The sequence below is a fragment of the Corvus hawaiiensis genome, chromosome 26 (genome assembly GCF_020740725.1).
Source record: "Corvus hawaiiensis isolate bCorHaw1 chromosome 26, bCorHaw1.pri.cur, whole genome shotgun sequence".
NCBI classification, from domain to species: Eukaryota; Metazoa; Chordata; class Aves; order Passeriformes; family Corvidae; genus Corvus; species Corvus hawaiiensis.
The window spans coordinates 21111690-21139204 of record NC_063238.1 but is presented as its reverse complement, the minus strand read 5'-3'; the positions used below and the strand labels follow the sequence as shown (position 1 = coordinate 21139204).

The window sequence follows — 27515 nt, the reverse complement described above, 5'->3', positions numbered from 1 at the left end:
GCCTCGCCGCGCCCTCAGCCTCGGCCCCGCCCTCAGCCTCGCCGCGCCCGCCCCTCGCGGCCCGGAAGCGCTCGCGCGCGCGCCGGAAGCGCGTCTCCCGCGGCCCGGCCAAGATGGCGGCGGATGCTGCCACCGAACTGCTGTTCCTGGACACGTTCAAGCATCAGAGTGCGGAGGTAAAACGGGGCTCGGGTCCGCCGCTCCTCTCACCTCCCTTTCCCTCCTCTCCCTTCTCCTGGGCTGCTGCCGACGCCCCCTTGCTCGCGTCGGGGCCTTCCCCCGGGGCGCGGAATCCCCTCTGGGGCGGGCCCCGGTGGCGGTCGGGCAGGAGCAGCCCTGGGGCAGGTGCCGTCAAGGGGCGGCTGCCGCCTCCCCCCCGCCTCGCCTGACACGAAGCCTTGCTCGAGCCGCTGTCGTGGTAGCCCTTGGCCCTGCTGGCAGGGGACGGAGGGTGGTGGGAAAGGAGCGAGGATTTAGAGGTGATGGGGAGCAGAGGCGAGAGGGAAACAAAGAAGATAAACGTGCTTCGAGGAGGCGGTAATGAAAGAAGTCGACTAGAGGACCGTGCCGGGCCTCTTGTGAGATTCCTGATGCTCTTGTGTAGCTGATGATGAGGAGAGATATTTGTGTGTTTGTGAGATATTCCCTTAGATTTATTTCCTTTACGTGCCTCGCGCACAAAATGAGTATTTCAAGCTTTTTTGGCAGTGGTAGATAGTGCAAATATTCCCCTTTGAGGCTGTTGGGATCCTGAGCATCTTTGAAACTGCTGGTTTTGCAGCAGGTTTGCCCGGGGCTCCACTCGATGTGCTGTTCAGGGAGGAAGAATAGGACTATTAGGGGAAAAGTCATTGTGTACTGGAACATGAGAAGGATGTTACAGAGCCATAGAATAACTCGACTGTGTTCATGGATAGGCATTAGGGAAAGAAAAGGGAGTATTTTGAGCTCACGCTGCAATTAAATGCGATTGAAAAGTTATTCAGGAGTCTTCTAGCTGTCTGGATCAGCTAGGCCCATGGGTATTTTTAATTCTGCTATTTGAGACAATGTTAGGCAGGGAATGCTAGCCACTGCTGTTCCCCTGGGTAGAAGCAGTAGCCACTCTTGTACCTCTCCAGGACATTATATTCTCTTCTTGAACATTTTTAATCTTGTTATTTTTTAATCATTTTCTGTCACTTTCGTTCTTGCCAGTGACATTATCCAAACCTGAACCTTCTGTATTTTACGTGTTTCTTGAAAGCCTTTATGTTACGCTAATTTTTCCGCCATGTGGATTGTGAGTGTTGCACTGGAACTTACAGTTCCTGAAAACTACTGCTGTGTTTCTGAATAAAATTATTTATTTGGCTTAGCTATGCAGTTTAACTACTGTTGAGGGTCTTTCTTAAGGTTTAGTAGGAAAAATGAATTGAATTCACTTGCTGTTTTGGTGATGTTGATGCATGGCTGTCAGGGTATAATCCTGTATCATTTAAAGAGGAACTTGTTTTTATTTGTGCGGTGCTCCTGGGGATGAGGGTTCCCAGCAGCAGCCCTTCCTCCAGAAATCCGAGTCTCCCGCATGACTCAGATCTTTTTTAGAGGCACAGACGATCTCCCACAGCCCTCACTCTGTGCAGCCTGCACTCGCCCTGTTCCTGTGTCTGTGCTCCTGTCCTAGTTGGATTCCTTTGGTTCCACCATCCAGCTTCTAACACATCAGCCCATAGGCCAAGGTCTTGCATTGTGTGCTAAAAAATGTTTGTATAGATGTTTCTTGTTAGTAGGCAGTAATACATGCCCAAAACCATATCTTAAAAACTGCTTTTAAAACTCCACTTTACCTGTTTCATTGCTTACTAGCTTTCTAAAAATTTTAGTACTTCCATGCTTTCTGCTGGTTTCATTTGCTTTCTGATTGTGGTGAAAGAGATACATTTCGACTGCAGATCAACCTGTTTTGTAATTTTCATTTTTAGTTGTGTTAGTAGACACTTAGATCAGTGGTTTGGGTTTTTTTTTTTCCAATAAGTCTGCTAATTCAGTTTGCTAATTGGAAACATGATTCTGCTAAGAAAGTCTTTATATGTTTACAGCTGAACATAAAGTTATATATGTGTACTGTTTTATGGGCATATATATGGTAAACATGATGGATAAATGCAGTAAGACCTAATGTGGTGAATTTAGTGAGAGACTTCCAGCATTAATTTTTTGGTAGCTGCTACATGGAAAGCCACTGTAACTTTAATAACTTCCTAGTTTGCTGAAACATCTTTTTGGAGTGTATAAGAATTCTTTATACTTGCTGTTTTTGTGTGGTAAGCAGAAATGATATTTGCTAAAGGTTTTCAGGTGTTGCAAAATTGGAAAAATACACAGCATATGGAATTTTTGTACAGGTCTAGCAAAATTGGCTTACAGTACCATTATAATTTCTAATATTATATTTGAAATATGATATTTGTTAATGTTTAGAATTACACCACACATACCTTCTGTCTGGTGAAAACAACCTGTTACTGTTTAAAAGATTCTTTCAAATAAAAGTAGTAAATTAAGTAAATAAATCAGTAACATTTTCTATGAAAAAATAGTGTTAAATATATGAAAAATGCCCACATTATATTAAAATACATTTTTTCTCTCTACCATTCTGTCTAATTTTTCTTTGTTTATCAGTGTTTAGCATTTTATAGAATTGAATTTTATTATTAAGATTGCAACCTTAGTTCCATTAGTAGAGAACACAAGTACATGGTGTTGTTCATGTTTTACATTTCCTAGACTTTGCTTATTCTTTGTTTTGTAGCAAAGTACCAATATTGATGTGGTTCGTTTTCCATGCGTGGTTTACATAAATGAAGTCCGTGTCATTCCTCCAGGAGTGAGAGCTCATACAAGTTTGCCTGACAACAGGGCTTATGGGTAAGTGAAAGATACCAGGTATCAGATTCAGGAAAATCTTCCTCTTATTTTTTTCTTGAACTTTTCTATCTCAATAGACCTTCCTACATAAAAATGTAAAATGCATTTATGTGTTTGCTGAACTTGTAATTATTTTGGGGAGTTAGTTAAACAGTATAATTTTGTTGTGTTTTTTTTTTTTTCCTTTGTAGTCCTGCTTACTCTGATAAGGAACCCATCTAATTCAATTTTACTTCTAATCTGTTTCTAGAGAGACGTCCCCCCATTCGTTTCAACTGGACTTGTTTTTCAACAATGTCAGCAAACCAAGTGCCCCTGTTTTTGATCGGCTGGGAAGGTAAGTTCTTTCAAGATTAGTGTGTGACTTCATTATCTACCTTTTCTTCCTGAAAATTTTTATAGTGCAGGAAATGCACAATAGACAATCCTGTATCTCCCATGACTTTCGTATTTGGTTTGAACTTTGCTAGTTTGTGCTCTTATTCTTTTCCTCCGATCTGTTTCGAAGGAGAGAGGTTTATGCTTAAAATTTAAGAAAAGCTTATGTTATTTTTAAATTTACAGAGCCCATATATATTAATGCAAAGAATTCTGTAGAAATAAGTGATTTTGCACTCTTGCTTTTAATAGTATGTATTTGTCCAGTGTTTTATTGTTGGCTTGTGTGATTAGTAGTGCTGTGTTTTATTTCTGTAAACATGCTTTATATTAATGAAGCATGACTTTGTATCTTTTATTTAACAGCCTTGAATATGATGAAAACACTTCAATTATTTTCAGGCCCAATGCAAAGGTAATACAGTGTGATTTAAACCTCTTCTTTCCCTGCATATCTGTCTTTTAGGTATAAATATGGTTGCATGTGGTGTGTTAGCACTGTGTAAAGTGTTTGTTGTTTCAAACCTTCTCCTAAAACCTGCCTGTAGTTTAGATACTCTTTATTTTAGAGTCTTGTGATTTTTTGTTTTGGTTTTTTTTTTTTCATTAATAGGCTGTAGTAGATTAGGGATCTACCTAGGCAGTAGTTATAGTGCAAGGAATTTAATGCTTTTAGAGAAAGATTATTTGTTGCAATGATTGATGTGTTTAAAGTTTTCTCACTTTTCAAAATGTGGGGTAAAGAGGTATTTTAATGTTGGATTTTTCTTTTGGCTTTTATGCAGATATTGATGCAGTGATACTAGAGTAACTCTTTTGAAGTTGTCTTTAAGTGTTTTTTCTTTTTTTTTTTCTAAAAACAAACAGGTCAACACGGATGGATTGGTTCTTAGAGGGTGGTACAACTGTCTGACTTTGGCAATATATGGCTCAGTTGACAGGGTAATAACTCATGAGAGAGAGTCACCTCCTCCACCACCCCCTCCACCTCCACCTCCCCAGCAACAGCCTGGATTGAAAAGAAATCCAAAACATGGTGAGCCTTGGGGGAAGACAGAGACTTTTTTCTTTTAAAAATCGGTGTTACAGTATCCCATCTGAAAATCAAATCCCCAATTCTTCCACATTTTAGATTACAGTGGCTTTCATTTTTCTTTATTATGTCTTTAGTTTCATATGGTCTTCTAGATTTATATTGAATGATTTTAAGTAGGGTCTCATCCAGTGTTTTTATGAGAGTGATTCGTTTGATCTGTTGCTTGTTACTTTGGATAGTCAAAATGCAGTTTAACTTGTGTGAACTCATCAAAATGATGATTGGAATATCAAAAAAAAAAGTGATTAGAATAGTATTAAAATCATAACAAGAAATTTTCACAGTGGTAGTTAACTTTGCTTATCTGACTGGTATAAAGTACATTACAAAAGAGTGCTCAGCACTGGTTTTGGAACGGCCATGAATAGAATCCATGGTCTAGTTTCTGCTTCAGTTTTGGTTTTAGATTTAAAATTAGAACTATTGTTCAAAGTATGGCTAGAAGACTTCAAAATTTGAATACTATGTGTAGTAAAAAACAGTTGTAAAAACCAGTTGAGTAAAATGTAAACTTTTTTTAGAAGCAATTCAGATATTATTGATAGAGTTGCAATATGAGTAGTGTCAAAACCAAAATTGGCAATTACTCATGTAAGTTTTAAACAAGTATTATATTAAAAAATCAGTAGTGTTAGTAAGCTTGTTTATTGATGTAGTTCTTGTTTACATCAAAAATTACTTAATCAAAAGTGGCTTTGGAAAGTTGCCTCACATAATGCAGAATAAAGATAAAATAAAAGCTGGGCAATGGTGTTCCTTAGTCAAAAGTAGCACTGAAACCCCGAAATTTTCTGCTTTTATTCCTGTGGTTTCATTAAAAGCAAGTTTTTATTTTCCCAATAAATATAGTTGATGGAGAGAAAGAAGACCAATTCAATGGCAGTCCTCCAAGACCACAACCTAGGGGACCAAGGACACCTCCAGGCCCTCCTCCTCCTGATGATGATGAGGATGAACCTATGCCAGTGTCAGGTAGAATGAGAACAGACTGTGTTTTATTTGCTGCACATCATTGCTTAGAGGAGGCAGAATTCTGTGTTCCTTCCCAGTGTGAAGTTTCCTGTCTGCTGTTACTTCTGCTGGACAGATTCAGTTTTAGGAAAGGGATTTGGAAAAAAAAAAGTTTTGGCCGTTAAATTGCATCATTTTAAAAGATAGTAGGTTGAGAATATTGGCTGTTGATCAATGCACTGTTGAACATGCTGCTCATGTTTTATATCAGTGTTCTGTTGACTCTGCTGTCCGTTGTCCTTCTCCATTATTCTGCAGCATCTGCCAAGTTACCCAGTCTCTGTATTGGTTAAAAGTGCTAAGAACTCTACATATGCATAGTCTTGCTGTACTAAGTGATTGTGTTCAGTCAAATCACCTGAAGATTTTCAAGATGCCTTTTTTGCATCTCTGGTATATGTGATGCAGAAAGCTAAAACATATATATTGCTATTAAAGACAATAAAAATATTTCTATAAATACATTAGCAAAAAAAAAGGAGGGCTGAGGGGAATCTCCTTTATTGGATGCAGGGGGATACATGGTGACAAAGGATGTGGAAAAGGCTGAGGTAGTTAATGACTTCTTTGCCTCAGTCTTTAGTTGGAAGATCAATCACTCTCCAGGTACCCTGGGCTGGAAGACAGACACGGGGAGGAGAATGAACCCTCAATAATCAAGGAGGGAATGGTCAGCCCAAGTGTACGGGACCAGATGGGATCCACTCATAGGGCCAGTCCTGTTTGATGTCTTTGGATTTCAGACAAATCCTCTTATTTCTGAAACTTTGTATCTATTTTTAGTGGTTGGGGAAAAAGAAGATGATGTGGACCATAGGGAGGATTACTTTGAGCCGATTTCTCCTGATCGAACATCCATTCATCAAGAAAGCCAGTATTCTGATGATGGAGAAGTAGAGGAAGATCAACCAGAAGAAGGGGAAGATGATGATGATGTGGATGTTGAGGAGGAGGAGGATGAGGAGGATGATGATGATGATGATGATGATGGTCATACAGTAGAGAGTATTGCTGATGAGGAAGAAGAGGAGGAGGAGGAAGATGATGAAGATGAAGAAGAGGGTGAAGAGGAGGAAGAAGGTGATGGTAAGTTGTAAAGAGTTTAGAAAAAAAATTGAGGTTTATGAAATTTTGATGGCAGCACCTTCATGATGAATATGTGCAAAGGGAACTGAATGTTTTTCCCTTGGTTATTGCAACATTGCCTTATCTGTGGTCCTGACCTCTCTCAAGAACAGTATTTTGCTGTGGAATATTTATTGTTTTATAGTAAAACTTTCTATAAATAGAGGAAAATAAATACAGTTGTATAGGTGAGAATGAACATTCAGTCTTGTTACATTTTGTTTAAAAATGTAGGAAAGGGGTGAAAGATTATTTAAGTAAAAACCAAATGAAATTGTTTGTGTAATAAAGTTAGTCGCCATCTTCTTGTATTACTTAAAGATCTCACCCATGTCTATGCAAAAATTTCGGGCTGGAAGTTTTATGATAGATGCAATCACAGGAGGAAAATTGGACAATATACTTGTAGTAATGTGTACTCTAGTTAAACTTTTTGCTTTATACATTCTTTTAAATGACTCCATTATTACATAAAAAAACCTGTCAGATGGGGCTTTCACTCATATCTTGAAAGAGAAGGCTTTTTGTATGTTAGAGTGTGATTGTTCTCTAGCTAGTAATATTTGTATAAAATAAATCATTACTTTGTATTTGGAAGATATTCTCTGAAGTTATGATCTGGTTTATTCATAGCTGATTTGGTAACTTAATCTTTCTCTTTTTAGGAGATGATGGCTATGAGCAGATTTCAAGCGATGAAGATGTAATTGCTGATCTGGAACGTGAAACATTTAAATATCCAAGCTTTGATATTGAATATACTCCTGAGGATCTGGCATCTGTGCCTCCTGTGACATATGAACCTTTTGAAAAGGAGCTTGGACCACTTTTATACTTCAGCTGCCCTTACAAGACTGTGTTTGAAAATGAAGTTGCTAAAATAAAGGACCAAGACCCAGAAAAAGAAAATTCAGGGGCAGTGGAAGGCTCAGTTAAATTAACTGAACTGTTGGAATTATATCAAGAGGAAAGGGGTGCAAAGTGGGTCACTGCATTAGAAGAAATTCCAAGTTTAATAGTAAAAGAATTGAGCTACCTGCTGGTGAAAGACAAAAAGCAAGACTATATTACCCAGCTAGTAGACTGGACCCTTCAAGCTTTAAACCTTCAGGTGGCTCTCAAACAGCCCATTGCTTTGAACGTTCGACAACTCAAAGCTGGGACAAAATTGGTATCTTCATTAGGAGAATGTGGGACTCAAGGAATAACGGCACTCTTGCAGGCAGGAGTTATTAATGTGTTGTTTGAACTGTTGTTTGCAGATCATGTATCATCCTCCCTTAAACTTAATGCTTTTAAAGCTTTGGATAGTGTCATTAGTATGACTGAGGGAATGGAAATGTTTCTAAGAGGCGGCGCAGATGTACATGAAAAAAGTGGTTATCAGAAACTCCTGGAACTCATACTGTTAGATCAGACTGTGCGAGTTGTTACAGCTGGTTCTGCAATTCTCCAGAAATGTCACTTCTACGAGATTCTGTCAGACATTAAAAAGGTGGTTGATCAGTTAGCAGAGAACACTCCTCCTCTTCCTAACCACACAGAGCCAGAGCAGGACCAGGACTTGGCAGGACTTGAAAGAACCAACCAAGAATATGAAAATGATGTGGAGGCTCCTATGGACATGGATCATCTTTTGGAATCTTCTAATATAAGTGAAGGAGAGATGGAAAAACTTGTTAGTCTTCTTGAAGAGATCTTTCATTTGATGGAAACTGCTCCTCATACGATGATTCAGCCACCTGTGAAATCTTTCCCAACCATGGCACGCATTACAGGCCCTCCAGAAAGGGATGATCCTTACCCTGTCCTGTTTAGGTATGGCAGTTGCAAATTCAATTTCTAGAGTGTATTTCCTCCAGCTTGGTAGAGATGTATTTCAGGGGTGACTTTGTTGAATAACACTTTGCTAGATATTTCACTTAATTCTTTATTGGAAGATTCTAGACTGTGCATTTGAAGTCTGAGAGAGTTCGATAAGTTAATGTACCTGTTATTTTGTTGGCTTTCTATCAACCTGGAATGCACCTAGCCGGAAGTCAACATCTCCTTATTACTGGTAACATGCTTGCCCTTCAGTCGCATTTATAGATGCTGACCAGTTGTGCTAGGTGCTGTCCAATTTGAAAATGGTTGTAAACGTAGGGTATTTCATTTGTCATTTTGGAGCATGTCTATGTGTATGGATAAAATAGGTCTGGAATCCCTCAGTCTGCATGTTGAGGTGGCAAGATGCAAGCCAGACTCAGAAGTCATGCGGCTGTGTCAGCGTAGCTCACTGTTACACAGCACAGGCAGAGGAGCTGAGGCCTGCCTGCCTTCAGCCAGTTAAAACATCCCATGGGTTCTTTCTCTGTTTGCAAGTTTCTGTCTGGAAAGTATTTCTCTAAATGCTGACAGATGTCTTTGGTAATAGTTGTGTTGGTCATGGCTGAATACAAGTATCTACACACAAAAAGTGTTCAAAAATCACTGCTAGATATGCTATAATGATTGATTTCCTAGCACATTTAAAACATTGGATCTGGCATTGATGACAATTCAGATGCAGCAGATTTAATGAAATATAATGTCCTGTTTTGTGTGTATATAGGGTTGAGGTTTTTTTTGTTTGGGGTTTTTTAATGAAGATCAGAATTCTAGGATTTATTTCTTGTAAATAATATAGCAATTATGTTTTGTAAGGTTTAAATTTTGTACTACTTCATAATTAGTTATTATTTCTTGTAGTCCACACAGCAATAAGTACTGAAGCTAGGAGGTATGTAGTTTTATATAATGTTATTGTGCAGTGTGCACAAATATTTGTAGCATTGCTGATTCTTTTCCTGGTTTTGGTTTGATTTTTTTTTTTCCAGATACCTTCATAGTCACCACTTCTTGGAATGCATTACTTTGCTGCTGTCTCTTCCAGTGACAGGTGCACATCCAGGTGTGCTTCAAGCTGTCCGAGATATATTGCGTTTCCTGGCACAGTCACAGAAGGGTCTTCTTTTCTTTATTTCTGAGCACGAAGCAACAAACTTGTTGGTTAGAGCACTTTGTCAGTTTTCTGATCCAGATCAAGAGGAAGGTCTGCAGTCAGATGGTGCCAACGAGGATACTTTTGCCCTGTGGCTCCTGCATTCAACACAGACATTACAGTGCATTTCAGAATTGTTCTGCCACTTCCAGCGATGCACAGCCAGCGAGGAGACTGACCACTCAGATCTGTTGGGAACACTTCACAACCTTTACTTGATCACCTTTAACCCTGTAGGAAGATCTGCTGTAGCTCATGTATTCAGTCTAGAAAAAAATCTCCAAAGTCTTATTACTTTAATGGAGTACTATTCCAAAGAAGCTTTAGGGTAATGTATGCATTTATTTATTTCCTGTAGTTTTTTTTCATTTTAAAAGTATCTATCTTTTATAAATAATTCAGTACATCTAAAATATTTTTCTTTTAGATCATGATGTTTTTATTTAAAACCAGAACAACTTTTAAGTAGAAGAATGTAATACAAAATCAGGCCTGTCATTTGTAATCAAGTATTTAATACCCCAAATCTGTGTAGGTCATCAACAAAGTTCTTGTAATATATGTAGGGCAGACTTTTGGTTATATGAAAAAATCAGTAAGTACGCAGTTTTCATTCAAGCATAAAATGTTGCCTGTGAAACAAAAGGTTTGACTGGGTACACAGAGTATACACTACTCTGGGGTGGGGATCTCTCAATTCTTCAAGTTCTTGTAAATGTTAAATACAGTCATTGTTTTCTCTGGACGGGCAGTTGTACTACTTTAGGTAGCAGTGATTTTAAAATGATTTGTGAAACAGATGAAGTTACAGAAAAATATTTGCATGCCACTTGGCTGGATCTCATGGTTTGTTGATGCTGAAGTAAATACGAATGTGTATAATGTAGCATAAAGTGTTCACTCACCAAAAAGCATAGGAGGAAACTGTCTGGGTTTCTTTCATTGATAATTATGTGGGGCAATCCTTGTTCAAGGTAGAAGTTCTGTACATAGATTTTTAGGGGTCAGATAATGAAAATCTAACAGATATCCAGTTGTATTAGCTGAGATCTAAAGAAATTCCTTATTGTTGTTTCAGAGACTCAAAGTCTAAGAAGTCAGTTGCTTATAATTATGCCTGCATCCTTGTTTTGCTGGTGGTACAGTCTTCCAGTGATGTCCAAATGCTGGAACAGCACTCAGCACCTTTGCTGAAGCTTTGTAAAGCAGACGAAAATAACACCAAGTTGCAAGGTACAGTATGTGTAATTATCAACTGAATTGTTTGAATGTATAGAAGAAATCTTTTTTATGTGGATAATTGGTGCTTCACAGTTGTCTGGTTTGGATAATGAAATTACTTTTCCAGTTGCATCTGATCAGTTGAGTCACTGAGATAATATGTAATTTTTTTTCTCTTAGTGAGAGTTAAATAGGAAATTATTTATACTTAAATTATTTTGCAAGTAAAATAGCTACCATGAATTTTGGATAATTAGAGGAAGTTTGAAGTTATTCAAACTGTGTTGGTAATAGGAGAGCAAATTTCTGTAAAAGTGGACTAGCTAGTCAGTGAGCCTAATCTTATTTTTGTTCACTCTTGTTATTGTTGTGGTTTAATCCCCACTGGAAACTACGTACCACACCACTGTTGCTCACTCCCCCACCCACCCCCAGCTGGATGAGGAGGAGAATCAGGGAAAAACAAGTAAAACTCAAGGATTGAGATAAGAAGTTAAATAATTGAAAAGGAGTAACATATAATAATACTAATAATATAATGATATATATTATATACTAATAATACTAATGATAACAACAATAATAATTGTAGTAAACAGGAGAGAAGAGATAAAATCCAAGAAAACAAGTGATACATAAAGTAATTTCCCACCACCTGCTGATCAATGCCCAGCCCCTTACTGAGCAGTGATGAGCCCCTTCCAGGCAACTCTCCCAGTTTCCATACTGAACATGACATCCTGTGGTATGGAATATCCCTTTGGCCAGTTTGGGTCTGCTCTCCTGGCTGTGCTCCCTCCCAGCTTCTTGTGCAGCTCCTCATTCACAGAGCATGAGACACTGGAAAGTGCTTGACTTAGAGTAAGCACAACTTAGCAACAACCAAAACATCAGTGTGCTATCAATGTTGTTCTCATGCTGAATCCAAACCACAGCACTGTACCAGCTACTAGGAGGAAAACAAGCTCTATCCCAGCTGGAACCAGGACAGTGATGTAGTCTGACAGGGTCTTTACTAATAAATAATCCTGGGACTGTTTTAAGGCACCTAGGTCAACAGGCATGGTGGTCCATGTTACCCTGTTACTACATCTTTTGACATCCAAGCTCTGTCTTGGTGTCAGCTTGTGTTGACTTTCAGATCAGACCTGGGTCACTCAGAAAAATCCTGCTGGGGCCTATTCTGACATCTGAATGTTGTCTGATGTCCAAAGTTGTGCTCTGCACTGGTTACTTGTTTAGACATACCAATAATTTCTTCCAAAACTTAAATGTACTGGAAGAAATCAGAATTCTTCAAAGTTTTAGTTTGAATCTCTCCTCTGCCATGCTCTTATTTTACTCCTCTCCTGATCATCAGACCGCTTTATGAGAAGCAGGGCTAGTTTATTAAACCAAATTGTGAAAACAGTCTGAGTCATCAGTTCATATCCACTTGATCTTCATGTTCTTTTAAATACTTTCAGGAACGATGGGTTTTAAATCTTCAAATCTCTTGTTCCAAAAACCTGGGATTTTCAGGTTATTCTGGACTAAGAGAGAGACCGATAATCTATAAGGACTTCTAGCATGAATGGAGTACAAAGCAGAGATTGGCTCCGTGTGGGCATTTAATAGAAGTTTTGTACTCAGTTTGTAAAAAACCTATTCTGTACATTAAGGGGAATGTGTTTGGGTTCTTTTCTTTAGCTGACAGTGCCCCTTAGTGTCTTTCATAAAAAATGTTTAATTACAGATAATGTAGATAGTGAGATGAAAATTAATTGAGCCTTCAGATTGACTTGAGCCAAATTTTGTCTGTATGCATATATTGCCTGTTCTAAACTTTTATTTTTGTTGATGCTTTTCAGCTGGCTACAGAGGTAGTGTGCCTCACACATTTCACACTTGGCTTTAGTACCTATTGTGTAAATTAGGTACATTTTGATTGAAAAAGGTTTTATGATCATGAATTCACTGACTTAAGTCTTTATTTTTCCCTAGAGCTCAGCAAGTGGCTTGAACCTTTGAAAAACCTTAGATTTGAAATAAATTGTATTCCAAATCTTATTGAATATATCAAACAGGTCAGTAAAATACAAGTAGATGCTATCTTTTACTTTTGTTCTATAAGCTTAGACCTTTTGTAGTCTGGTATTTTGTCTTAGATTTGTACTAACATATGATATTTAAAAATACATACTGTTATCCAAAATAGATGTTTTTGTTAAAGCTTATGATCTAAGCTGGGTCTTGCATTGTTACATTTATTGAAACAAAATCTAAGGTAAATGTACAATGCAAAGGTCTAATCATTTAAATCTTTTAGCTTCCTGTAAATCACAATGCAAATGTTGATGCTCTTTTTTTTGTTTCTGCCTTATATATGACTGCTTTCCAAAAGGCGAAATAATTAAACTTAAATTTTGTGATATACTTACAGTAACTAAATACAGAATTTGAATACTAAGGTAGCAATATACTCATAAAGTCCTTCCTTGTAATACAGGCTCTTCCCTTTTTTCTTTTTCTGTTCCCCTAAAAGAATATTGACAGTTTGATGACCCCAGATGGAGTTGGTCTTCCCACTGCACTTCGTGTTCTTTGTCATATTGCATGTCCACCGCCGCTGGTAGAAGGTACGGCTGATGTATTTGTACAGGTTAAAGTACAAACCTTAGTTCTTTGAGCCTTCTACTTAAACCTGGCTAAAGTGTAACTGTGAGAAACAGGAGAAATTAGACATGCAGAAATGTTATTTCTTTTCTGTACAGGTCAACAGAAAGACCTTAAATGGAACCTTGCTGTTATTCAGCTCTTCTCTTCCGAGGGAATGGACACCTTCATCCGGGTGTTACAGAAGCTGAACAGCATCCTTATTCAGCCTTGGCGACTCCATGTCAACATGGGCACCACGCTGCACAGAGTTACTACTATTTCTATGGCCCGCTGCACACTTACTCTCCTTAAGACAATGCTAACAGAACTGCTGAGGGGTGGATCCTTTGAATTCAAGGACATGCGTGTTCCTGCAGCACTTGTTTCTTTACACATGCTCCTCTGCTCTATTCCTCTCTCAGGCCGCTTAGATAGCGATGAACAAAAAATCCAGAATGACATTGTTGATATCTTACTGACTTTTACACAGGGTGTTAATGAAAAACTTACCATTTCTGAGGAAACTTTGGCGAACAATACTTGGTCTTTAATGCTGAAGGAAGTTCTCTCTTCAATTTTGAGAATTCCTGAAGGCTTTTTCTCTGGACTTATACTGCTTTCAGAATTGTTGCCTCTTCCACTGCCGATGCAAACTACTCAGGTATAATTTAGATGTATTTAGTTTTTAAAGAATTTTTATTGTTTATAATCCTTTGACCATTTTTGCAGTGGTGGAAAAAACAGATTTGTGAAAGGATGAATTAAAGTTCTTGCAAAGCATTTGTGCTCATACAGATTCTTTGTAGATAAGTCTTTTTCAGCAGAAACAAAATTGATATTATTTGGCATTTTCTTAAGTTAGCAGTCATATGTTGTTCTTTTGTCCCTTGTGAGATTATCTAGACTGTCTCTGAAAGCTTTTAATTTAACTCTGAATGCTGAACTTGGTATATTAAGGCTCTTCTTTCTTTTGTCATGGATCTTGGATTTGTGATCCTTCATAAGTAAGCATAAAAGGTGTGTGACAACCCATGCTCCTGAAGGAATACCTAATTTACTGGCATCATGTCCTGTCGTTTGGTGACAGTGAAAATGGCATTCCATGTTTTTAATGAGGACAGTACTCATACTTAGTTTTTGTTTATACGATGTGATAGAATTCAGGTTTTACCATAAAAATTGACAGGAAAAACCCTGCTGCCCTTCTATTCCTGCAGGTAATAGAAGCCCATGATATTGCAGTGGCACTCAACACCCGGAAGCTGTGGAGTATGCACCTTCACGTGCAGGCCAAGCTGATACAGGAGATCGTTCGATCCTTCTCTGGTTCGTCTTGCCAGCCCATTCAGCATATGTTGAGGCGTATTTGTGTTCAGCTGTGTGACTTGGCTTCACCTACTGCTCTCCTCATCATGAGGACGGTATTGGATCTAATTGTAGAAGACCTGCAAAGGTATTTTTGTTTTCTCTTGCAAAGATTTCGTTAATGAACTGTTAAATTCACCTTGCTTCTGCGGAGTAGATTTTGCAGGAGGAAAATACTTTTGGAAATACTGTTCGTTATGGGCTGAATGAATTCTCAGTCCGGTGCTATGTGCTGAGTTGTGATAATGCTTAAGGTTGCCAGAGAACCAGCTCATCCTTTAAGTTGTGATGTAGACAGTTTCATGTTGTGTGTTTGTGGTAAGTATTTTAGGAAGGTTTTCTTCAGGCTGGCCTTGCAAAGCCTCATCTCGCCTATGAAGTGCTTTCAAGGACCTGTAAGACACGAATAAGAAAAGTAGGCCAGTAAGGTTTGCTCTACTGGGATTACATATGTGTAGATGTTTGTAAACTGGAGGAAGTTGAATGATAGAGATTCAGAGGGTTTTGAAACAATGAGTGCTCTTCCTTTAAAAGCACCGTTATCCACAGAGATACTGTTTATATAAAAGCATATTTATCTTACTCAATTAGATGCCCTACAGTGTGTTAAATGCATAGTGGATTAATTAATTTATGATGTGACCAGAAATTCTTTAGTGAAAGTTGAGCAGTTTGCAAAAAGTAAATGGAACTGTAAGTTTAAGTATGCAGACTAGGTGGATTTTTTTCTAAAATGCAGAATTATATGACTCCTGTGATGGTTGTTTCTATAGTTTCTTAGATCACTTTAAAACAGCTTTTTCACAGTGCACTGATACCCTTTCAGCAACACAGAAGATAAAGAGAAACAGTACACTGGACAGACCACTCGATTGCTCGCTTTATTGGACGCCCTGGCTTCACATAAAGCTTGTAAATTGGCTATTTTGCATCTTATCAATGGAACTAATAAAGGAGATGAAAAATATGCAGAGGTTTTCCAGGAGCTCTTGGCTTTGATGCGATCAGCTGGGGACAATGTCACTCATCAACAGTGTGCTGAATATGTAACTTCCCTTTTGCAGTCCCTCTGTGATCAGGTATTTTCTATATTTAATGCATAATGTGTGTTGATTATTGTAGCAGACAAATTAAATGAGATTGTTTCTTAAGTACCTTTTTTTTTTCCAAAATTAAAAATAATCAGCATTGTTAAAACACGAGAAGAAAAAGTGTGCATGGTTGGCTGCTTTGGCAGATTTACTGCCTTCTTGGTCTTGAATGTAAATGCTTTCCATTTCATGACTTGTCTTCCACTGTTCTGGTAGCTCATCAGAGACCAGAAACTGAATGGCACAAAGATTGCCTCTCCTATCGGCTGAGATGGATGTAATTTCTCCGTGTGGGCCACTGACAAAACTTGAGTTGTCACTGTTCACTTCTTACCTAGTTAAAAATATATGTATCTCTTAGGGGTCTAACTGAAACCTCTTGAAAATGTATTCCAAATATAAAGATGTGTATGCTATGCTGGTACCATAAAACTCCTCCATTAAAAAAAGGCAGAAGTTTCTCTAGAGCAAGATAAGAAATGTTAGTTGAAAACTGATTTATAGACTAGCCTTGGTAGTTTCTCATTAACGTGTGCACAGATTTGCATGTCATTATTTGTGTCACTAGTGCATGTATTTATTTGATCTAGTGCTTACCCAGTTACACAAAAGACGTTTGGATGTTATTGGTCAGTAGAGATAATCAGCCATTTGCATATAAACAAGATCTCTCTGCCCATACAAATTCATTGTGAAAATCAGTCTTGTTTTATTTTATGTAAAATATGGAAGTGACAGTAGGTGCTAGACTTCCTAGGTGGTGTCTGCAGCCTCTTAATTTTCACAGAACCACAGAATTAAATAATATTTCAAATTGGAAGGGACCCATAAGGATCATCAAATCCAACTCCCTGTCCTTTGCAGTAATATCTAAAACTAAACCATGACTAAGAGTGTCATCCAGGTGCTCTCTGAACTCTGACAGGCTTGGTGCCTAACCACATCACTGAGGACCCTGTTCCAGTGACTGACCAACTTCTCAGTGAAGAACCTTTTCCTAATGTCCAACCTGAACGTCCCTTGATGCAGCTTCATTCCATTTCCTTGTGTCCTGCTGGTCACCAGAGGGAGGAGAGCACCTGCCCTGCTGCTGCTCCCCTTGAGGCACTTGTAGATTACTGTCAGGTCACCCTTCAGCCTTCTCTTCTGTAGGCTGAACCAGCCAAGGGACTTCAGCCTCTTCCTGTGTTTTGACCAGTGTTTTGAGATTGAGGGACACATTGACTACCTAGGCAGGAAACTGTGTATGTTACCCAATGACTGTTTGGCTTTTGTTTGTGGCTCTGCTACAATATTTCAGAATTTGAATCTTTTATGTTTTAGAAATAAATAACGGTTTGTAACCCTTAACAAAACTGCATAAAAAGAATTCTCTAGATTAGTATTTTGCTGGTCAGTAATAACTGAAATACTGGAATAAGATGATAAAGGGATAGTGAAAGAACTCAGTGCTTTTGACTTCATGTATGGTTTATACTTACTACAGGCATACAGAATGCATTTTTACTATGTGTGTAATAATCATTCTTTTAGGATATTGCACTTATTTTACCAAGTTCATCAGAAGGCTCTGTGTCTGAATTAGAGCAGCTTTCCAACTCCTTACCAAGCAAAGAGCTGATGCCCTTAATTTGTGACTGTCTGATGGAAACATTAATGAATTCTGAGAGCAGTTACAGTTGTCTGCTGACATGCATCCGAACAATGATGTTCCTTACAGAGCATGACTATGGCTTCTACCACTTGAAGAGGTATGGTATTTTATGATATCACTGACAGCTTAAAATTATTTAAAAACTTCTGTAGTGCAAAATAATTTCCTAGATGCTTAGTAGAAAATGTTGAGGATAAGGCACCTAAGCTTTTGTTTCTCTTTGGGGCCTCAGTGTTTTACTCAGTATTTTGGTCTTCCTTCACACTCTGAGTAATTTCTGCAGTATGCACACAGAAGCACTTTATTTTGAGAAGCAAACAAAGCATTGAAAAAAGGTTTGTACAGTCTGTTTCCCCACTCCAAGCCTGGAGGATTCGAATGAGATATAGTGCTCTTGTTCTTTCCTTTTTGAGACACTCACAGAGCTCTCATCTGGAACACTGGAGAACTGTCTGTAATTCCTCTATTTTTAGGAGATTCAGTTTGTACTTCCCCGAGTGTTCTGACCTCCAGACAATTAAGGCCTTAGAAATGAGTTTGTTTTTTTCCAAACTATTTTTGTTAACTCCACTCACTTGGAACAGAACATATACGTGCATTGGACCATATTGTGTTATTTTGACACTGGATTATTTATTCTATATTTGGACCTGTTTCTGTTTGCTGAAGTTGAGGTGCAGAGGCAAAAAGGTGAGGTTTGCAGAGAGAAAAAGGAGCCTTGTCAGTACAGTGTTGTTCAAAGCACTTTAAGTAGTGCTGTTGGATGTAAGAAGCCATACAACCACCAATGAAAAATTAGCAAGTTACAGATGCTGTTCTTTCTATGATCCCATGTGTCCAGATGTCAGCTTCAGTGCACAGCCTTGCTATTTCTGTGTTCATGTTGCCTTTACAGTTTGTTTTCTGCAGTTAGGCATCATGGTATGCAGTGAAATTGTAGCTGCAAGCATGATCCTGCTTCATACATACGGTCTTTGTGCAAACACATATTTCTGTACTTCAGTACTTCAGTCCCTTTTCTGCCGAAGATGAAATTATAATTTTTTGAATGTTTTGGAGGTAGTATATATAGCTGTGTATGTGCAGTCTGAAATAAATGCAGAGGGTACTGGTGAAAATGGGAGTCTAGTACAGAGAAAATAGTGAAGCTCCAGCTTTGTAATCAAAGATCAACTTGATACTTGTAAAATTTGCCAAGTTTATTTTCCTTATAGCTAGTTATGGTGGAATGGTAACAATGTATATACTAATAAAGTATTTTCTCTCTTTGTTTTTCAAACAGCTCTCTAAGAAAACACAGCAATGCTCTGTACACTGTATTAAAGCGAGTAATAACTAGTTTCAGCAAAGACACGGGTGAACTCGCCTCTTCATTTTTGGATTTTATGCGGCAGATTCTAAACTCTGATACGCTGGTAAGTGAATATGTATTGAATACTTAAACTCAGCTGCACTTCTCTGAAACCTGCGGTGTGAGACATGTTCAGGAACAATTATTTCAGAAAGCAGTTGATTCTGCAGATTGCTGGGTAAGGCTTTTCCATCAGTAGTGTCAGTGCCATCTTTATTTAGTTTTTAATCTGTGAGAGCTGGGCAGAATGTATGTTTAGTTAGTAAGAGGGTTTTTCAGCGGGAAGAAGAGCCTATCGGTTCATACTGATTTCCTACTATTCACTTTCCTAAGTGAATAGTATGCTGTGGTGTCCCAGTTTTAGATTCACAGCATCCTGTTAGAGAGTTGCTATACTGATATGTAGTATAGAAAGGACTATAAAATACTTGTTAATTCTGTGATACAGACCTCATCTTTTACGGGAAAGGGTTGCTTTCATCTTGATGCAGTATATAAACTTGCCTGTTGAAATGTACTTCGTTAAAATAATTTACATCATATGTTTTTAAATCAAGAGGTAACTCATTTTACTAGATTTGCTCTAATGTGTGTTTGAATTCAAAGGGGTTTGCAGTCCACAAATACAACATTTGTGTACTTATTCCCCAACTGTCAAATATTTCAGGGATGTTGTGGAGATGATGGAAGCCTTATGGAAACAGATGGATCCCATCCAGGCAGAACGCTGGGTCTTACCACTGCAGAGTTAAAACATTTACTGCAGAACAAAGAAGAAACCCCAGAAAACCTGCTTCTTGATCTGGAGAAACATGTTATGGTAAAAGAATTCAAATAACCAGGTTGATGTTGCAGTTTTCTGTATGCATGTCCTAAGATCTGAGGCAGTTAATGGTGTCATGGAAGGCAGCAAATGCCAACAGCAGAGGGTGTAGGGTAGTGGTGAAGCAGATTATTAATGTAATAAACAACAGGAGCCCTGGCTTAGCAATGGCTTGATGTTACTTGATGTTACTGGTGGTAACAAGTGGAATTAATACTGGGGGCTGGATATTGTTGGATGTTTTCATCAGAAGCCTGAAAAATGGATACATCTTCAGTGAATTTGTAGGATGGGGGGTGACTAATCTGACGTACAGCAAAGCCTCAATCCAGGGAGACCTCAATAAACATTTTAGGATTGATTTAGCAGAAAGTTTGTGTGACTTACTAGGAAAAATGCAAAGGTCTGCAGTGAAAGGAGGATAGCAGTCTGGGCTGAAAAGGGCTGGGTGGTTATGTTGGTTGATAGGTTGGATGTGGGCTGCCAGTGCACGGTCACTAGAAACAAGTGAGTGTGTTCTGAGCCATCCTGGAAGGAGCATGGTCAGCACTTCCAGGGACCTTACTGTCTCCCTCCACAGGATGCTGCTGACCTCTCATGTAGAGTGTTGTGTTCACCTTTAGCCAGCTTTGCCCTCTCACAAGTTCTAGAGAGACCTGGGGAGACTGGAGAGGGTTCTACCAAGGTGGTCAGGGACCTACAGCACATGTGCTACAGAGAGAGAGAAGGAAGAAGCTGGGCTTGTTTAGCCTGGTTAGGAGGGTGCAGGAGCTATTTCAGAGTTTCCCACAGCTATTTGGGGAGATAGTAACAAAGATGATGGAATCAAACTTCTTTTGGTAATTCCAAATGATAAATCGAGGGGCAATGCCCCCAGATTGTGGCTTCTGAGGTTCAGGTTGACATTGGGGAAAAAAAAGTTAATAACTGAGAGAGAAGTGAAGCACTGAACAGGTCAGTGTGGCTGTGTGCTCTCCGTCACTGGCACTTTTTTTAGACATGGCTGGATAAAGTTATGGCTGACCTGATCTGGCTTTGATGATAGTCCTGCTTCAAGCAGTGAGGGTGGGGATTGGACTAGAGGACATGCAAAATTCAGTGCATCCAACTTCTTGTGATTAAAACTGCAAACTAATATTCAAATCTGATTCTGTGTAACTGATGGCAGCCATGCAATAGATGGCTACTTTAAGAGAGTCCATGAAACAGCTGCTTCACAGCCTATTGATCACAAATGCCTTTCCAGTGCTATATTCCCTTCTGTCCCTTCCCTGGCTGCCTACATCTATGGTAAGAGATTAAAAGCCACAATTGTTTTGAATGAGAAACAGCAGACATTGGAATGCTTTAACAGAGAGCTTCTTAAATAAAACCTGGGGCAATGTCTTCCTTGGGACTGTTATAACGGATATTGCATCAACTGGGAATGAAACCTAAAATGTGTGTGTGGTGACGTGGTATAATATCACATCCAGGAGCTCTCTGCTGTTGTTTGTGTACTTGGGTGTCTTGGTTTCACTATTTGTGGCTGGATAGACTGTTGTATAGTACCTTCCCCCTTTTTGTATAAATAAGCAGAGTGTGCTTCCTTCTCTGAGGAGGAGAAAAAGTTCTGACTTGTTCTGTGTTGACATAGGATCGTTCTAAGGAAGATGATGGCCTTGAATCCTTACTGGACAACATTGTTGGAGTGAGGCAGATGTTGGAATCAGCAGGTGATTCTTGTCCACTGAGTGACCAAGATGTTGAGCCTACTCTTTCTGCACCAGACTCTCTTCAGAATTTGTTTAACAACAGGTAAAATGGTTAAGTGTGTCAGCTTACCTGTGATTTACTTAAGAAAATGGAGTAATTTATGCATACATAAATTAACTATATTAAAAACAGGATCTAAACAGCACTGTTGTCACTACTACCCACTAGGCCCAATGTATTGAATGTCATGTAAGCATCAAGGGTAAGGCAGCAATGTTCACCCCAGGTTCTGTGGTGCTGTGTACGCTTGCAGTTGGTTGTGGTTCATAACCAAACAGGCCTTGGGCATTGTTTTGTTGTAGGACTACATACGTGTTGGCAGATGTGATGGATGACCAGCTGAAGTCCATGTGGTTCTCACCCTTTCAGGCTGAAGAAATAGACACTGACTTGGATATGGTAAAAGGCTTCATTAACATATCTGAAGTGAATTTAAGAATGAGGGTTAATCTGAACTAGTAGCATCAGAAATTCATATGGCCAAATGGTTTGTTTCCCTGAGCTCACCTTTCTAAATTGACCCAGATAGAGAGGTTGGCATTTGGTAAAGGGGCTATCAAATGCCTTCAGGTTGACTTGGAAGCAGCTACAAAATCAGGACCTTTTGCACTACCCTAGGGGAACAGTTTCTGTGTCAGTCCCAAACTGCTTTTGCACTGTTGTTGAGGCTTTTCATCAATTTGTATTAAATGTAGAAAAGAATGTGATTTAATTTCTTCTCATTGCTTGTCTTCTGTCATTGCAGTAATATCCACAAAAGCCTGATAGCTACACTTTTTAAAATTTAAATCTTTGCTGTGATGTGACAAAAGTGGGAAACATGGCAGTAGTAAATGAAACTACATGAACAAAAGCTTTTCACAGTTTTTGAAACTTTTATTATCTAAACTTTAAAGCTAATAGTGAAAAATACATTTGCATTCTTGGTTTTTTAAAACTAAGGAATTGGCAGTGTCTTAATTTGTTGTGTGAGAAATAATCAGTTTCTGTTGACTTCATTGCCTTTATTCTTTTTTTAGTTTTACTCTTTTAATTAATGTGCAATATAGTTGTGTTTTAATTTCTTAAGCAAAACCAGAATGGTTGATTCTTGTATACAAGTGACATTTATAAATTTATAGGGCTGTAACTTAAGCAAGAGAATTATCCCACTGCAGGTCATTAAATGACAAGACAGATGTTCATATTTGAGAGCTATGCCCTTCACTGCTTTTGTGTTCAGATCAGTCAAGATAATTTTGCTGCAGCTCTGCTGCTTGTTTTGTTTTGTTACTGCTGCTCTTTTTGTTTTTTGGAGGTGCTAGTAATGACTGTTTTGATAAAACTAAATTCTCTCATTGAAGGTAAAAGTTGATTTAATTGAACTGTCAGAGAAGGGCTGCAGTGACTTTGACTTGCAAGCTGAATTGGAGAGGTCATTTTTGTCAGAACCATCATCTCCTGGACGCACAAAAACCACAAAAGGCTTCAAGCTCGGCAAGCACAAGCATGAGACCTTCATAACTTCAAGGTAAAATGAGTTCAATGAGTTAACAGTGTCTTCAGCACTGATTTGTATGTTGTCAAAATGTCCAATACCTTTCAAATTGCATCTCCAATATGGAGAATGCCTGACCATCAGTAGTACAGTGTTACATTAACTAACTCATGGCTTGTCATGACAGTGGGAAATCTGAGTACATAGAGCCTGCAAAGAGAGCTCATGTTGTGCCACCACCCAGAGGAAGAGGAAGGGGAGGATTTGGACAAGGAATTCGACCACACGATATCTTCCGTCAGAGGAAACAGAACACAAGCAGGCCGCCCTCCATGCATGTGGATGATTTTGTTGCTGCAGAGAGCAAAGAAGTGGTTGCTCCAGATGGGATACCACCAGCCAAAAGGCCACCAAAAGTGTCACAGAAGATTTCTTCGCGTGGTGGGTTCTCAGGGAATCGTGGAGGACGAGGAGCTTTTCACAGTCAGAACAGGTTCTTTACACCACCTGCTTCAAAAGGTATGTTGGTTCCTGTACTAGAACTGGAGTAAATGCATGCTAAAATTGCTTCAGTAATACTAACCCAATTTCCTAGCAGTTCATCATCCCCAGTGTGAGATCTTCCTGAAGCAGTGTTGTTGGAATGAGTTGTTTAGCACTAGGAAAGGCTCTCTTGAAGGTGAGAACCTCCAAAGCTGTGCAATTGAAACAAGGCTGTGAATTCCCATGCTGCCTCTCTGCCTCTTTTTTACAAAAGGAGTCATCTGTTTTAGAAACTGTTGGAGTGCTTCCCTGCCTTTTGTGACATGGTAGTTCCTGAAATCAAGCAACACAGTACATATCTGGGTTAAAATGAGGCTTTGGAATAAAAAGATGGAAGATCCTGACAAGAATAAGATGAAATTTTCAGTGAGCCTGGAGATTGTAGCCTACAGAGTGTTAAGTTTCTTTCATACATAGACAAGATTGCATTCCTTTTCCTTCCATCCCATAATTAGGGCAAGTCCTTGCAAAGTAGAAACAGAAAAGGCTTCCATTTATAAACTTACAAATACTAGGATTTACTTCACCTCAAAATCTGAAAGTATAATCTGTGTTAATACACTAGATAATGTGAATTCTTTTAAACTTGAGTCCTTGCCTGATAAATAGATCTGTTCCCCCGATTCTGTGCAGAATAGAGTAATTTGTAGACTTCAAGTTGGAATACTGTGGGTATGTTGATACAGAGTATCTTTATCTATTTAAATTGTGTAAATATTATGTTACCACCCTGAGTACTGTGAAGATTGAAATGGAAAAAAACCCAAACCCAGTGATGTTTGCTCAACAGTGTGTTGGTTTTTCTCTCCCTATCTAGGAAATTACAGTCGTCGTGAGGGCGCTCGAGGCTCAAGCTGGAGTGCACAGAGTACGCCCAGGGGAACCTACAATGACAGTAGAGGTGGTCAAAGCAATTTTAACAGGGGTCCACTGCCACCACTGAGACCATTAAGTTCAGCAGGTACATGGTATTCATATGGGCATCGAACTATAGAGAATTCCTTGAATTTCATTTTTGCTTTACAAATGAAACCATGCAAGGATGCTGCAGACACCTTGAAATTCAGCAAATGTTTTAAGCATATATGAACAGTTGTCACTGAGACTGTGTCAAATACGTGCTTTCATACGACCTGCCCTGTAACCCATAGAACTTGCTGAATTGAACACTTGATCGCAGAATCTTAATTTTGCACTCAGACTTTTGTCATTCGGTTGTCTTCGTACCTCCATGGTAATCATAGCGCAATTAAAGCAGCAGTGCTTGCCTAAAAGAAAAGTGAAAATTAAAAGGAGGAAACAGACGCTGTTTGTATCTCATCCTCTTTTTGTTTCTTACGCTTTCGCAGCAGCTTCTCCGCCTAGGGCTTTTTTTTTTTTTTTTTTCCAACTGAGTATACTTTTCTTTGCTTTAAGGCTACCGACCGAGTCCTCGCGATCGTGCTTCCAGAGGCCGCGGAGGAATTGGACCGTCTTGGACAAGTGCTAATAGTAGTAGCAGTGGTGGCTCAAGAGGAAAGTTTGTTAGTGGAGGCAGTGGAAGAGGTCGTCATGTACGTTCCTTCACACGATAAAATAAGACCTAATGGTGGTGGAACAGCTCAACCTTGTGGACTTCTGTGAAGATGACAAAGAAAGCAGCGTCACTAATGGACCAATTCAGAGTTTCTGGTATCTGGAGGACACCAAGAGAATATTTTTGTCTGAAGAAAAAGCTTTTGTTTGATACAAGACTTGAAATTTCAATAAAATTCAAGACTTTTTGTGTACAATTGTAAATTTTTTGTTGCTTTTGAAAGAATGTTTCAATTTTTTTGTGGATTTCAGTAGACAATACTCAGTAAAGCAGCTCTTTTGAGTTAAGACTTGAAGGACTTCTTAAATATTAATTGTGCCAAAAGAAAGGTGCAAGTGTTTTGTGTGTGACTTATTACTGCAAGAAAATTTAAAAATATGTATGTAAGGCAATTTTGTTCTTTTCTCTCAGGTTTAGAGCCATTAGCCCTTTTTTTCCTTTGTTATTTTGTTAGCCGGTCTGGGTTATTAATGAATGAAGTGTATCTGCCATCAGGTGAAGTAGCTGATGATAGAAAATTGACTGAAATTAATTAATCTGTTAAAGAATACAAATGGAAATGTAATTTATGTAGGTTTTGTTGTACTTCTTGGGTAATGAGATTAGAAACTTCTAAGTCCCACACCAGGTAAAATTTGAATAAAATCTCTCACTAACTTAAGGGAGAATAAGTCAACATTCCGTCACTTACTTTACAACTCCAGCCCATGCATAAGGAGCACAAGAGTTATTCATTGGAAAGCACTGTATACTTTCAGTTAAAAAGCAAGATACTCATATCATTGGAGAATCTGGAGATAATTTGTTGCCTGCCTCTCCTCTGCCCAACACAGCTGAGGAGAGGGCAGAGACACAGATGTATAACCTGAGCAATCATGTAGTGAGGTAGTGATGTGAAACCTCTATGAAGAGTTGGGTTGGAGTTTTGTTCCTACAATTAGACTGAGATACAGTGCAAAAAGAAAAACTTTGAGGAGTTGGAATTCATAAAGAAATGTCACTACTAGATTCAATTCTAAATTTATTTTAATACTGAATTCAGTGAAGTAAGGTTTTATGTGTTTGCATTCCTTTGGGCTCCATGGGTTTCATAGAATGAACAGATACTCAGTAGTCATTGCATTTTTGGGTGGGGTGTGGTAGCCTTGCCTAAAGGCCATATGCAATCTTTGCAGATGAGCTCCACTGTCAGACTTAGCTTGCTTTTCCCTTATGCTTTGGTCTGTTGACATTACAGAAGTGCTTTGGAGGGGTCTTACTCTACTTAAATATGGCGCAGTTCTTGTTTTACATGATTTTGACTTATTTTGTCTGCCTAGACTCATGAACTTTAACACCCTATTTTAAGTGTTTCTGAATTATGGTATTATGTTAAATTGAAATTTTTTTAGCTTTATACTGCCTGACTAAATTGAATAGGTTTTTCGTTTGATACATAGAAGGCCTCTATTAGCTGTATTTTTTCTGTGTGGAGACTCTGAGACAGTGTCCCATTGCTTGGGAGGTGATTTGAAAAACCTATGAAAGTGGGAAACTTCCATGAATTGACTGGGTGCACCTACAGGGAACAATATCGGTTCATAAAGGGTTTAAACTTATTTAAAATAACATGGACAGATTTAGATTGGAAGCCAAACAATTTTCTGAATGGTAAAATAAGAGGGAGATGTAATTTTACTAATAATTGTAATTAATAAAATGGGTGGAGCTTTCACAGGCATTACTGTTATTAATACTATTTTTTTAAGGAGCACTGCATAAATATTTTTAAAGCTGACTCACTCCTTTATACCATGTGTTTAAGGTGGTTTTATTTTTTTAGAACTTTTACTGTTTTCGAAACTAGCAGGGATATAAATAATTTGGTTTCTGTCAGGGAATTTGAAATGAAAAGTAAAGAAAAGTGTCAAGCATGGAATAAATACATAAATATTGAGTACTGGTTCTTCAGAGTTTAAAATACACAGCATGTCACATTAGTAATTTTCAAACTAGGAGGAAATAAAGGGTTGGTTACATTGGTGTATGAAAGCTCTGTAAATTTAGTTAAACTTGAAAAAAGAAGTGTGTGTATATCATGTTTGTTTTGGTTTTTTTTTAATTAATGAATTTAGTTCTGTGACTGTTCAATGCAAAGTGGTTCCTTTCATGGATAAATTCAGCATGAAATAATGCTGTTTAAAACTCAGGTGTTACTTGGTTTGCCCTTTAAAATAGGATTGCTACTGTGAGTAAGTAACACTTTAAAGTGCTTAATTTTGCTTTTGATACTCTGGCTAAAAAAAGAAATTTTCAGGTTTTGTTTCCTGACTGGAGCACCAGGAAGTGGCTAACTTTAGAGATTCCTGTGCTTACTTGATGAGCAGAACAGTGGCAGGGGGGGGAGTGAGGCAGAAGAGATCTCCAATGCAGCACGGACAGACAAAAGCAGTTTGTGTTTGGCATAAGGGTGAGACAAGTTGTGTGTGGGGTTTTTT

At 38.6% G+C, this 27515-nt stretch overlaps 1 protein-coding gene across 1 annotated transcript; it reads left to right on the top strand.

The window, feature by feature from the left end:
• The first annotated feature begins 70 nt into the window (after positions 1-70).
• On the top strand, positions 71-27116 carry VIRMA (vir like m6A methyltransferase associated). Its single transcript, XM_048287064.1, has 24 exons — positions 71-176; positions 2798-2913; positions 3164-3250; positions 3658-3706; positions 4159-4327; positions 5237-5359; positions 6182-6484; positions 7189-8341; positions 9382-9873; positions 10624-10778; positions 12750-12832; positions 13291-13384; positions 13520-14064; positions 14621-14856; positions 15595-15847; positions 17393-17610; positions 18796-18928; positions 19532-19684; positions 21324-21484; positions 21745-21841; positions 22786-22952; positions 23107-23438; positions 24280-24423; positions 24879-27116. Exons 1-24 carry the CDS (start codon positions 114-116, stop codon positions 25034-25036), a joined length of 5484 nt encoding a protein of 1827 aa, XP_048143021.1. The 5' UTR covers positions 71-113; the 3' UTR covers positions 25037-27116.
• The last annotated feature ends 399 nt before the right edge of the window (positions 27117-27515 follow it).

Bases quoted from the DNA above. Each gene is read 5' to 3' on its own strand.
- VIRMA (XM_048287064.1), top strand. From the start codon at position 114: ATGGCGGCGGATGCTGCCACCGAACTGCTGTTCCTGGACACGTTCAAG. The intron at 9,874-10,623 runs GTAATGTATGCA...TTGTTGTTTCAG, and splicing joins TATTCCAAAGAAGCTTTAGG to AGACTCAAAGTCTAAGAAGT. The intron at 24,424-24,878 runs GTACATGGTATT...CTTTGCTTTAAG, and splicing joins GAGACCATTAAGTTCAGCAG to GCTACCGACCGAGTCCTCGC.